Source organism: Bubalus bubalis, chromosome 16, assembly GCF_019923935.1.
Source record: "Bubalus bubalis isolate 160015118507 breed Murrah chromosome 16, NDDB_SH_1, whole genome shotgun sequence".
NCBI classification, from domain to species: Eukaryota; Metazoa; Chordata; class Mammalia; order Artiodactyla; family Bovidae; genus Bubalus; species Bubalus bubalis.
Window position 1 is genome coordinate 33270867 of NC_059172.1, and position 13214 is coordinate 33284080.

At 41.3% G+C, this 13214-nt stretch overlaps 1 protein-coding gene across 4 annotated transcripts in view; it reads right to left on the reverse strand.

Annotated features, from left to right (window-relative positions):
- The window catches only part of RNF121 (ring finger protein 121), a 79712-nt gene that overhangs the window by 48140 nt on the left and 18358 nt on the right, over nt 1–13214 (reverse strand). The window contains exon 1 of one of the 4 annotated variants that reach the window (XM_025266468.3): nt 1165–1215. The exons of the other annotated variants lie outside the window; for them this stretch is intronic. Within the exon in view, the coding sequence (XP_025122253.2) occupies nt 1165–1200 (36 nt within the window). The 5' untranslated portion in view covers nt 1201–1215. Of the gene's footprint in view, nt 1–1164; nt 1216–13214 lie in introns of those variants that run through there. 4 annotated transcript variants of the gene reach the window in all.

Here is a 13214-nt window from a genome sequence, read left to right on the forward strand (position 1 = left end):
GCTACTATTTGTGCCTTAAAGTTTCTCTCATTGGAAAATAGAGACTGTCTTCTGACTTCATTGTGGGGCTGTGAGAATATACTAGTATTATACTGCAAGTGATTTCACTGCCTTTCCTCCTAGGAGCATAGGTGCTCAGTTGCTAAGTCCTGTCCAAGTCTTTGCAACCCCATGGACTAGCCCATCACAGTCCTCTGTCCACGGAATTTTCCAGGCAAGAACACAGAAGTGGGTTGCCATGCTCTCCTCCAGGGAATCTTCCCAACCTAGGGTTCGAACTTGAATCTCCTGAGTGTATTTTACAAAGTACCTGGAGAGGCCAGGGAACTGAATGTTGGTGAAGCACAGGGCAGTGATGCTTTCAGAGCCTCAGGGAAGGCTCAGAAGGGTAAGCTCTTACACTGAGACTAGACCTGGTGCTCAGAAGGCCATTTAGTTTTTCATGGAGTAGCATGAGTACTGGAGTGGAGTAATGCTAAGAGTCAAGAAATGATGTGGCTTTAATATTTCCATCCTGAACCAAAAAGATTTTAAAAATTACATCCAAACCAGTAATCTAGCTCAAGTGGAAAAACAAGGAGAGCTATAAGCTATTCTGTAAGTAAGCTGTACCCTAGAAATACATCTGCATTCTCTCCCTCACTAATGAGTTTATTCATCTGGGGCCAAGCAGTTAAGTCATTCAGGTCCCCTGTCCAGGCTCAGGTAGCTAATTAGGCAAGCTCTCAGGGCAGGATTGATAGGCCCATACTCCACTCCTAAGACTTGTACACAGAATGTCTTTTTGACAACCAATCACTCCTCTCCTAGGATTTCACAAAGCTTCTAGTCATGTAAATCTACCAAAGTCCAGATTTGAAAGAAGTTAAATCAAAAATGTCAGGCAGAGGGCAAGATAAAATTTCACAAAAATGGAAAATGATCTGCGGTTGACTGATATATTTTCTCAGATGCAAAACACAGATGGATCCACCAGTGTAATCCCACAAGCAGGCCTCTGTCCCCCACAAATACTGATACTCTGGGGTCTCTTGAGTCTTTACACAGACTGATTAGTTTGTCCCTTCAGCCTTTCTCTTCCACCAAACCACATTCTGCCTTCCTGCAAAATGCTAGCCAAATCCTCCTGGATCCAGAAAGGCCCATTAGACTGACCCCACTCACTGAAGGGAAGAAAAAATCCTCTACTGCTTTGAGCATGATCCACAGTCCAGAAGCATCAGCACCCTGAGAACTTAAAAAGAGAGGCTTCAGAATCCATCCCGGACCTCCTGGATCAGAAGTTGCATTTAATAAGATACCCGGGTAATTCACACGCACATAAAAGCACTGCTGTTGCATTCCAGCACTCACATTCAGTCTGTCCTACAGTCACACACCTCCACACACCTGAACTGCTTTTGTTAACAGCTTTCCTGAGATCTAATTCACATAGCATAAAATTCACCCATTTAAAATGTGCTATTCAATGTTTTTAGTATATGCAGAGTTGTGCTACCATCACTGCTATTTAAATTTAGAACGGTTTTTACCACTCTCAAAATTAAACCATATACCAGTCAGCCATCACTCTGCAACATCCCTCAGCCCAAGAAACCACTAATTTAATTTAGATCTCTATCTACACATTTGCCTATTCTAGATGTTTCATATACATGAGATTTGACAATATGTGGTCTTTAGAGAATGGCTTCTTTCACTTAGCATATTTTCAGTGTTGCTGCAAGTATTATAGTCATTCCTTTTTACTGCCAAATAATACTATATTTATGGATATACAATATTTTCTTTGCCCATTCATCAGCTGATGGACATCTGCATTGTTTACAGCTTTGTGTTATTATAAATAATGCTGTTATGAACATTCACTTACAAGTTTTCATACAGACATGATCTCATTTCGCCTGAGCATATATCTAGTACTGCAATGGTCTGGTTATATGGTAACTCAATGCCTAACCTTTGGAAGAACTGCCACCTTGTTTTCCACAGCAGTTGTACCATTTCACATGCCCACCAGCAGTGCAAGAGTTCCAATTCCTCCACATCATTGACAATACCTGGTATTATCTTTTTGGTAAGAAGCATCCCACTGGGTGTAAAATGATAGATTAATGTGATTTTGATTTTGCATTCCTCTGACGTATAACGATGTTGAGCACCTTTTCATATGACTATCAGCCCTTCACATATCTTCTTTGGAGAAAAATTTATCCAGATCTTCATCCACTTGTTAAAAACAGACTTTTTTCCCAGCAGTTTTAGGTTCACAAACTTCCCTGGTGGCTCAGACAGTAAAGCGTCTGCCTACAATGCAGGAGACCCAGGTTCAATCCCTGGGTCAGGAAGATCTCCTGAAGAAGGCAATGGCACCCCACTCCAGTACTCTTGCCTGGAAAATCCCATGGACGGAGGAGTCTGGTAGGCTACAGTCCATGGGGTTGCAAAGAGTCGGACACGACTGAGCGACTTCACTTTTAAGTTCACAACAAAACTGAGTGGAAAGCAGAATTTTCCATATGCTCCCTGCTCCTCAATATGCATAGCCTCCCCCAACAACATCCCTCATCAGAGAAGTACCTTTGTGCCAACTGAGGAACCTACATTGACGTATCATCACCCAAAGTCCACAGTTTACCTCAGAGTTCACTACTGATGTACATTCTATGGGCTAGGATAAACATAACATTCTTATGGACACATATCCATAAACAGAGTATCATACAGAGTAGTCCTACTGACCTAAAAATTCTCTGTGCTCCTCTTATTCATCCCTCCATCCTCCCTAATCCCTAGCCACCACTGCTCTTTTTATGGTCTCCATAGTATCAGCTTTTCCATATAGTTGAAATCATGTAGTACACAGCCTTTTCACATTGGCTTCTTTCACTTAGTAACATGCATTTAATATTCCTCCATGTATCTGCAGGGTTTAATAGCTCATTTCTGTTTTAGTACTGAATAAAATTCCACTGTCTGGAAGTACCACAGTTTATTTATCCATTCACCTACTAAGACACTATGTGCGTGCTCAGTCACTCAGTCATGCCCGACTCTGCAACCCCCGGAGCTACAGCTTGCCATGCTCCTCTGTCCGTGGAATTTTCCAGGCAAGAATACTGGAATGGGTTGCCATTTCCTACTCCAGGGGACCTTCCCAACATAGGGATTGAACATGTGTCTCTTTGTCTCCTGCACTGTCAGGCAGATTCTTTACCACTGGGCCACCTGGGAAGCAAAAGACATCTTGGCTGCTTCCAAATTTTAGCAACTGTTAAGCTGCTATAAAGATGTGTGTACAGGTTTCTATATGAACATACATTTTCAGCTCCTTTGGGGATATATTAAGGAGCACAACTCCTGGATATGGTATGGTAATAGTAAGTTTAGTTTTGCAAGAAACTGCCAAACTATCTTCCAAAGTTTGATGGAAGATATTATCTTGCATTCCCACCAGAAATGAATGACAGTTCCTTTGCTCCACATCCTCCCAGTATTTGGTAGTGTCAGTGTCTCAGATTCTGATGATTCTAATAGGTGTGTAGTGGTATCTCATTGCTGTTTTAATTTGAATTTTGCTGACTACATGAGGTGGGACATCTTTCATACGCTTATTTTCTAGCTATATATCTTCTTTGGTGGGCAGTATGTTAAAGTCTCTAGCCTACTTTTTAAACAGGTTTTCTTATTACTGAGTTGAAAGAGTTCTTTGTGTATTTTGGGTAATAGTCCTTTATTTCTTTATTGTATATTTATTTATGGCTGTGTCAGGTCTTAGTTGTGGCATGTGGGATCTTGGGCTTCCCAGGTGGCTCAGTGGTAAAGAATCTGCCTGCCAATGCAGGAGACGCAAGAGACATGGGTTCAATCCCTAGGTTGGGAAGATCCCCTGGAAGAGTAAATGACAACCCATTCGAGTATTTCTTGCCTGGAAAATTCCATGGACACAGCAGCCTGGTGGGCCACAGTCCATGGGGTCATAAAGAATCGGACACAACTGAAAACACACACACACACATGTGGCATCCTAGTTCCCCAACCAGAGATTCAACCTGCACGCCCTGCATTGGAGGATGGATTCTTAACCACTGAACCACCAGGGAAGTCCCTGACAGTCTTTTTTCCTGACAATCTCTTTTAATTGATGCGTTTAAACAACTAATGTTCAAAGTGATTATTGATACAGTTGGATTAATATCTTCTACATATTTGTTACTGTTTTCTATGTGTTGCCCTTACCTGTTCCTATTTTTGTCTTCTAATCTTTTTCTGCCTTTTGTAGTTTTAACTGAGAATATTATATGATTACATTTCCTTTCCTTTCTTAGCTTATCAGTTATACCTTTTTTTTTTGGCCACACTGTGCAGTTTGTGGGATCTTAGTTCCCCAACCAGGGATTGAACCTGGGCCATCAGCAGTGAAAGCACAGAGTCATGACCACTGGACCACCATGGAATTCCCTAAACTTTTATTTTTACTTCTTTTACAGGTTGCTCTAAAATTTGCAATATACATAAATAGTAAAATCCACTTTCAAATAATACTGTATCACGTCACAGATAGTGTGAGTACCTTATAACAACAAAATAATCTTAATTCCTCCTCTCATCCCTTGTATCATTGCTGTCATTCATTTCACTTATCCCTAAGTACACATACAGAAACATATGCAGTCAAATATAGTGTCGGTATTACAACTTTCAAAAAACTATTCACTGTTATATCAATCAACAACTTGTAAACTAAAAGAGCAACTACAAAATTCCTATAGCTTATATATTTAATGGTGAAAGACTGAATGCTTTTCCCCTAAGATCAGAAATAATGTCAGGATGTCCACCCTCACCACTACTATTCAAAACATACTGAACTTTCTGGCCAGCAAAATAAAGTGATAAAAGGTACAGATTAGAAAGAAATAAAACTGTCCCTTATTTGCAGATGACATGATGGCTTACACAGAAAATCCCAAAGAATCTATGAAAAAAAAATTCTAGAATAACAGCGTTCTGCAAGGTGGCAGAATATAAACATACACACAAAAGTTATATTTCTATATTAGCAAAGAACATGTGGAAAATGACATTTAAGATACAATAAAATTTACAATTAAAAAAAGAATTAGTAAAATAAATGTTTTTTTCAGTCTACTTTCACTAACCCCCATTCCAATGCTTTTCCTTTGTTTAGGTAGACCTGAGGCTCTGATCTCTCTCATTTTCCTCTCTCTTAACAACTTTTAATATTTCTTGCAAGACAAGCCTCTGTGTGTGCTCAGTCATGTCTGAGCCTTTGCCACACTGTGGACCGTAGCCCGGCAGACTCCTCTGCCCATGGGACTTTCCAGGCAAGAATACTGGAGTGGGTTGCCATTTCCTTCTCCAGGCTACCTTCCTGATGCAGCGATCAAACCCGAGTCTCCTGAATCTCCGCACTGGCAGGTGGATTCTTTACCACTAGTGCCACCGGAAACAAGACGGCCTACTAGCAACAAATTTGCTCTATTTTTGTCTGTCTTTTTTAATTTAATTTTATTTGGGTCTTTGTTGCTGCACATGGGCTTTCTCTAGTTCCAGTGGGCTGGGGCTCCTCTAGTTGTGGTGCACAGACTTCTTAACGTGGACGCTTCTCTTGTGAAGCATGGGCTCAGAATCATGGTGCACTGGCTTAGCTGCTCCGCAGCACGTGGAATCTTCCCAGACCAGGGATTGAACCTGTGTCCCCTGCATTGGCAGGTGGATTCTTAACCACTGAACCCTATTTCTCCTCTTTTGAAGGCTGATTTTCAGGATACAGAAATCTAGGCAGATGGGGGTTTGTCTTTACTCTTCTATAGGTAAAGTGTTTTCTCTGCTGGCTTCTTTCAGAATTTTTTCTTTGTCTCTGAATTTCTATGATTGGAAAAATGATATGCCTAGATGTAGTGGGGGGAGGGGAGGCACGGTGTTGGCATTTATCCTGCTTGGTGTTTTCTGAACTTCCTGGATCAGTGGTTTGGTGTCTGACATTAACTTGAGGAGATTCCCAGTCATTATTGTTTAAAATATTTGTTTCTCTCCTCCTTCTGGTATTCCCATGATGCACCTGTCTCTGTCTATTCAGGTTGCTGTAACAAAGTACCATTGAATAGGTGGCTTATAAACAACAAACATTTACTTCTCACATTTCTGGAGGGTGGAAGTCCAGGATCAAGCACAAGCTGGAAGGGATTAGGAAACTCTGTGGGGCCTCTACTGGAAGAATACAGACTCCAATTATGAGGGTTCTGCCCTCAGGACCTAATCACTTCCTAAAAGCCCCATCTCCTAACACCAATACCTTTAGGATTAGGATTTCAACATATGAATTTATGGGGAACATGAACATTCAGACTGTAACAGCACACCTTTACTTTTGTAGTTGTCCCACAGTTCCTGGATATTTTCTTTCAAGTCTTTTTTTTTTTTTTTAATTTTTATAGGTTTCTACTGAAATATTCTCAAGCTCGGAGATTCTTTCTTCGGCTTTATCTAGTCTATTGATAAGCCCATCAAAGGCATTTTTCATTTCTGTCAGGGTGTTTTTGATCTCTAAACATTTCTTTTTGATTCCTTCTTAGAATGTAAATTTATCTGCGTACAATGCCCAGTTGTTCTTGCATGTTGTCTAGTTTATCCATTTGAGCATAATGGCAACCCACTCCAGTGCTCTTGCCTGGAGAATCCCAGGGACAGGGGAGCCTGGTGGGCTGCCGTCTATGGGGTCGCACAGAGCGGACACGACTGAAGCGACTTAGCAGCAGCAGCAGCAGCACAGCAATCAGAGTTATTTTAAATTCCTGGTCTAGTAATTCCAACATCCCTGCCAGAGATGGGTCTAATTCTGATACTTGGCCTGTCTCTTCTGTGTGTTTTTCCTTTTAATATATCCTGCAATTTTTTGATAGCTGGGTATGATATACGAGGTAAAAGGAATTTCTATAAACAGGGCTTTAGTACTGTAGTGGTAGGATGCTGGGGAGGAGCAGCCTTCTACAGTTCTATGGCTGGGTTTCAGTCTTTTAGTGAGTGTGCGCCTGTGAACTTCACAAGTGCTTCGCAGTGCCTCACCTACCCCTCTTAGGTGGGGCACAATGGCTTAAGAGGACTGGAGTTGGGGATTTCCCTTATCCAACATGAAAAGCTACAACTGGTCAGAGATGGGTATTTTCTTTCCCCTAGATCAGTCAGGCTTTGATAAAACCCCAAAAGGTTAGACTATGGTTAAACAGTTTCCCCTGATGGCAGATCTTAAGAAGAACAGAATGCTCTGGAGTATTTTTAAAAGGTTCTTTCCCTGCCCTGCCACCCTCAAAAACACAAAGGGATTTTTCTCAATACTCAATGTAAGAACCTGTCAGATACCTGGAAGGTCATTGTCGGGGCCCTGAATAACTATGAGTACCCGTGGAGTTTGTAACTTTGAGTTGTCCACACTGAGCCTTTAGCAATTTATTACAAGCCAGGTTTCCCTGCACCAATACTGGTTCCCACACAGGTTTCTGCTTCTGTAAGTTGTGATTCATGTCGGCAGTATGTCTTTGTCCTATGACCTCACTTTTTTAAAGATCTAAGAATTGTTGATTTTTCAGTTTTTTCAGCTTTTTCCTCATTCCTAGGACAGAATAGTGATTTCCAAGCTTCTTACATGCCATACTGAAACCCTTCTGTCCATTTTTTAAAAGTAGGTTATTTACATTTTTATTGTTGAGTTATAAAAGTTTTTTTTAATATATTCTGGATATAAAGTCTTTTATCTGATATATGACCTGCAAGTACTTTCTCCCATTCTGTGCTGTGCTTAGGCGCTCAATCATGTCCGACTCTTTGCGACCCCGTGGACTGTAGCCCGCCAGGCTCCTCTGTCCATGGAATTCTCCAGGCAAGAATACTGGAGTGGGTTGCCATGCCCTCCTCCAGGGGATCTTCCCAACCCAGGGATCAAACCCAGGTCTCCCACATTGCAGGCAGACTCTTTACCATCTGGGCCACCAGGTAAATCCCCTTCTCCCATTCTGTGGGTTCTCTTTTTATTTTTTTTTGGTGATGTCCTTTGCAATACAAAAGTTTTTCATTTTGATGAAGTACAATTTTCTTTTTCTTTTACTGCTTTTGCTTTTGGTTTCATATCTAAGAAACTACTGTCTAATTTGACAGTGATTTATAACTATCTTTTCTTCTAAGAGTTTTATATTTTTAGTTATTACATTTACGTCATTGGTCTGTCCCCCTCCACTCACTGGCCTGTTTTGAGTCAATTTTTTTATATGGTGCAATGGAGGGGGTCCAACTTCATTCTTTTGCCTGTGGCTATCTAGCTGTCTCAGCATCATTTGGTAAAAAGACTATTCATTTTCCCTGTGGACCTGACTGTTCACATTGGCTCTTAACTCTCTAAGATGGCACAACACCCTTGTTTCCCACATTATTTTCTTAAGTGTCCACACAGCTCTATATATTTTGCTGACAGAACCTCTGAAAAGATAGCTGGACATACATAATACCATATATACAATATCAGGCCTATAAGACCTTTCAGAACTAACATCCAAAAAAGATGTCTTTTTCATTACAGGGGACTGGAATGCAAAAGTAGGAAGTCAAGAAATACCTGGAGTAACAGGTAAATTTGGCCTTGGAGTGCAGAATAAAGCAGGGCAAAGCCTAATAGAGTTTTGCCAAGAGAACGCACTGGTCATAGCAAACACCCACTTCCAACAACACAAGAGAAGACTCTACACATGGACATCACCAGATGGTCAACACCGAAATCAGACTGATAATATTCTTTGCAGCCAAAGATGGAGAAGCTCTATACAGTCAGCAAAAACAAGACCAGCAGCTGACTGTGGCTCAGATCATGAACTCCTTATTGCCAAATTCAGACTGAAATTGAAAAAAGTGGGGAAAACCACTAGACCATTCAGGTATGACCTAAATCAAATCCCTTATGACTATACAGTGGAAGTGAGAAATAGATTTAAGGGACTAGATTTGATAGACAGAGTGTCTGATGAACTATGGATGGAGGTTCATGATATTGTACAGGAGACAGGGATCAAGACCATCCCCAAGAAAAAGAAATGCAAAAAAGCAAAATGGCTCTCTGAGGAGGCCTTATAAATAGCTGTGAAAAGAAGAGAAGCAAAAAGCAAAGGAGAAAAGGAAAGGTATACCCATTTGAATGCAGAGTTCTAAAGAATAGCAAGGAGAGATAAGAAAGCCTTCCTCAGCGATCAATGCAAAGAAATAGAGGGAAAAAATAGAATGAGAAAGACCAGAGATCTCTTCAGGAAAATTAGAGATACCAAGGGAACATTTCATGCAAAGATGGGCTTAATAAAGGACAGAAATGGTATGGAGTTGAACAGAAGCAGAAGATATTAAGAAGAGGTGGCAAGAATACACAGAAGAACTGTACAAAAAAGATCTTCACGACCAAGATAATCATGATGGTGTGATCACTGATCTAGAGCCAGACATCCTGGGCTGTGAAGTCAAGTGGGCCTTAGAAAGCATCACTACGAACAAAGCTAGTGGAGGTGATGGAATTCCAGTTGAGCTATTTCAAATCCTGGAAGATGATGCTGTGAAAGTGCTGCACTCACTATGCTAGCAAATTTGGAAAACTCAGCAGTGGCCACAGGACTGGAAAAGATCAGTTTTCTTCCAATCCCAAAGAAAGGCAAAGCCAAAGAATGCTCAAACTACCGCACAACTGCACTCACCTCACATGCTAGTAAAGTAATGCTCAAAATTCTCCAAGCCAGGCTTCAGCAATATGTGAACCGTGAACTTCTAGATGTTCAAGCTGGTTTTAGAAAAGGCAGAGGAACCAGAGATCAAATTGCCAACATCTGCTGGATCATGGAAAAAGCAAGAGAGTTCCAGAAAAACATCTATTTCTGCTTTATTGACTATGCCAATAGTCTTTATTTGACTGTGTGGATCACAATAAACTGTGGGAAATTCTGAAAGAGATGGGAATACCAGACCACCTGACCTGCCTCTTGAGAAACCTGTATGCAGGTCAGGAAGCAACAGTTAGAACTGAACATGGAACAAGAGACTGGTTCCAAATAGGAAAAGGAGTACGTCAAGTCTGTATACTGTCACCCTGCTTATTTAACTCATATGCAGAGTACATCATGAGAAACGCTGGGCTGGAGGAAGCACAAGCTGGGATCAAGATTGCTGGGAGAAGTATCAATAACCTCAGATATGCAGATGATACCACCCTTATGGCAGAAAGTGAAGAACTAAAGAGCCTCTTGATGAAAGCGAAAGAGGAGAGTGAAAAAGTTATCTTAAAGCTCAACATTCAGAAAACTAAGATCATGGCATCCAGTCCCGTCACTTCATGGCAAATAGATGGGGAAACAGTGGAAACAGTGTCGGACTTTATTTTTTTGGGCTCCAAAATCACTGCAGATGGTAACTGCAGCCATGAAATTAAAAGACGCTTGCTCCTTGGAAAGTTATGACCAACCTAGATAGCATATTCAAAAGCAGAGACATTACTTTGTCAACAAAGGTCCGTCTCATCAAGGGCTATGGTTTTTCCAGTAGTCATGTATGGATGTGAGGATTGGACTAAAAAGAAAGCTGAGCACCGAAGAATTGATGCTTTTGAACTGTGGTGTTGGAGAAGACTCTTGAGAGTCCCATGGAGTGCAAAGAGATCCAACCAGTCCATCCTAAAGGAGATCAGTCCTGGGTGTTCATTGGAAGGACTGATGTTGAAGCTGAAACTCCAATACTTTGGCCACTTGATGTGAAGAGCTGACTCATTTGAAAAGACCCTGATGTTGGGAAAGACTGAAAGCAGGAGAAGGGGACGACAGAGGATGAGATGTTTGGATGGCATCACTGACTCAATGGACATGAGTTTGGGGAAACTCCGGGAGTTGGTGACGGACAGGGAGGCCTGTCATGCTGTGGTTCATGGGGTCACAAAGTCGGACACGACTGAGCGACTGAACGAACTGAAAGAATGTATGTAAAGCATACTACAGAGAAAGAAAGCCTCTGAAGCTATCTGTAAAGTTGATACATTTATTCTTTTATTCAACTCTCATTTAAGGGACTTGTGTACTAAATGTGTAGGTTCTGGCTAGTCATGGAGATACAAAGATGAACCAGACATTTTTTCCTGCCCTTGAGAAGACAGATGAAAAACAAAACAATTAGGCTGTTTTAAAAGCATTTACTCAGTAGAGGGAGCACAACTCTTCCATTTTACAAAACACACAAGTGAGGTATAAAGGAGAACATCACTCACTAAAAATGACATTATGGGGGACAGGGACAGGAGTGATGGGGAAAGACTCGCAGACCTTAAGGACGAAATCAGAGTCAAAGCTTTGGGCCTCAAATGGCCAAGCCAATGACTAGCCACAAGGTCATGCGAGGGCCACATTATGACTTTCATGGGCCCTAGGTACTTTCGCCTTTGTGGAACCCTTCCTACGTTAAAAATATATATATTAGGGACATCCCTGGTGGTCCAGTGGTTAAGAATCTGCCTGCCAATGCAGGGGACACAGGTTCAATTCCTGCGCTGTGGAGGTTACACATGCCGAGCGGCAACTAAGTCCATGCATCAAAACTACTGAGCCTGTGTGTGAGACTACTGAAGCCCACACTCTGGAGCCCATGCTCTGCACAAGAAGCCGCTACAGTGCGAAGCCCATGCACTGCAACTAGAGAGCGGTGCCTACTTGCTGCAACTAGAGAAAGCCCGTGCACAGAAATGAAGACCTAGCACAGCCAAAAATAAATAAAAATAAAAATTTTTTTAAGTATTTCAAAATATATTTTATAACTGCATTAATATAAAGATGTACAATCCAAGGTGGATTATATCCATTTTTCTCTTCTGATTAAAAGAAATTAAGACATTTTTATGGGCCCCTGGGCACTGTGCCTACTGGGTAAGTCAGCCCTGAATCCTGCTGTCTCTCCACAGCTATGCACCAAGAATTCTCTCCCCGGCTGCCAAGTCACATTGCTCTACCACTTCCAAGATTCTGTCCTCTACTGGGTTTAACTGATCAAGTGGCTAAATCTTATACCATCTAAATCCACAAAAAAAGGTAACCTCATTCTCTACTCATATGAGCACTATAAAGTTACTGGACAGTCATTTGCCAATAATGTGTATTCTATGTTTAAGGAAGGTTTAGATATATTCAAGAATGATCAATCCCAAACAAAGAAACAGACATGTCATGACCTGCAAATGGCAAAGTCCTAGGAAGCATGTGCTTGGCATCTTGGGGACAGCCAAAAAGTATCTGTTCATCTGCTCATTCATTCAAGCACAAGACAATCATAAAACAAGTCTCTTCCCTTATAAAACCATCTAAGGAAGAAGACAGATAATAAATATGCAAGTAAATATATATTTATGATTAATATGAAATAATTTCTGGTAGCAGTGTTATGAAGAAAAATAAAGCAGAGTGAGAGAAGAAAGAATGAAAAAGTAGGCTATCATGTGGCTACATGTAGACATTCTGTTTTCCCCAAACAGGTTTCCAACAAAAGGAGAACATGGGCAGGCTGGATAGGAAAACTAGCTCATGTGGAATGCCTTATTTCCTTGGCTTTTACGTGGCTCCAGAGCAACAACCACCTTCCTCAGTGATAAGAAAAAGTTGTAAGTCCTCATTTGGCATAGCTATTTACTTGCTATATGTCAACAAACAAGGCACGTCTCTCCACGCCTCAGTTTCCCCAAATATAAAACGAAGAGGTGGGCTTAAGTGATTTTCAAGGTCCATTAAAGGTAAAATACTGTAATAATTCATGCCAAATCTAACTCCAAAGCTTTGGAGTCAGCTATAATACTCCGACTTTCTAGACTGCCACAGTTTCCTTAGTTACCACAGAAGTGAAAGCAAATGCCTCTACTGTGGTGAGATGTGATATAACAGGATGCTACCAAATTAAGTCAATGAAAATTTACCAAGCAACGACCATGCATCAGAAATATCCATCACTTGGAAGATGGCCTCTTGCCCTAGCTTCAAGTACCTGTTAACTGCAAAGGGCCCTAAACTCTGGAACCCCATCCACCAGGGCAACCTGGCACTTGAGAGGTCTCAACTGATCCTTTCAAGTCAGAGACTGAGCAACCATGCAGCTAGACACATCACTCTTTCACAAAACATTAGAGATGACTAAGTCCAACC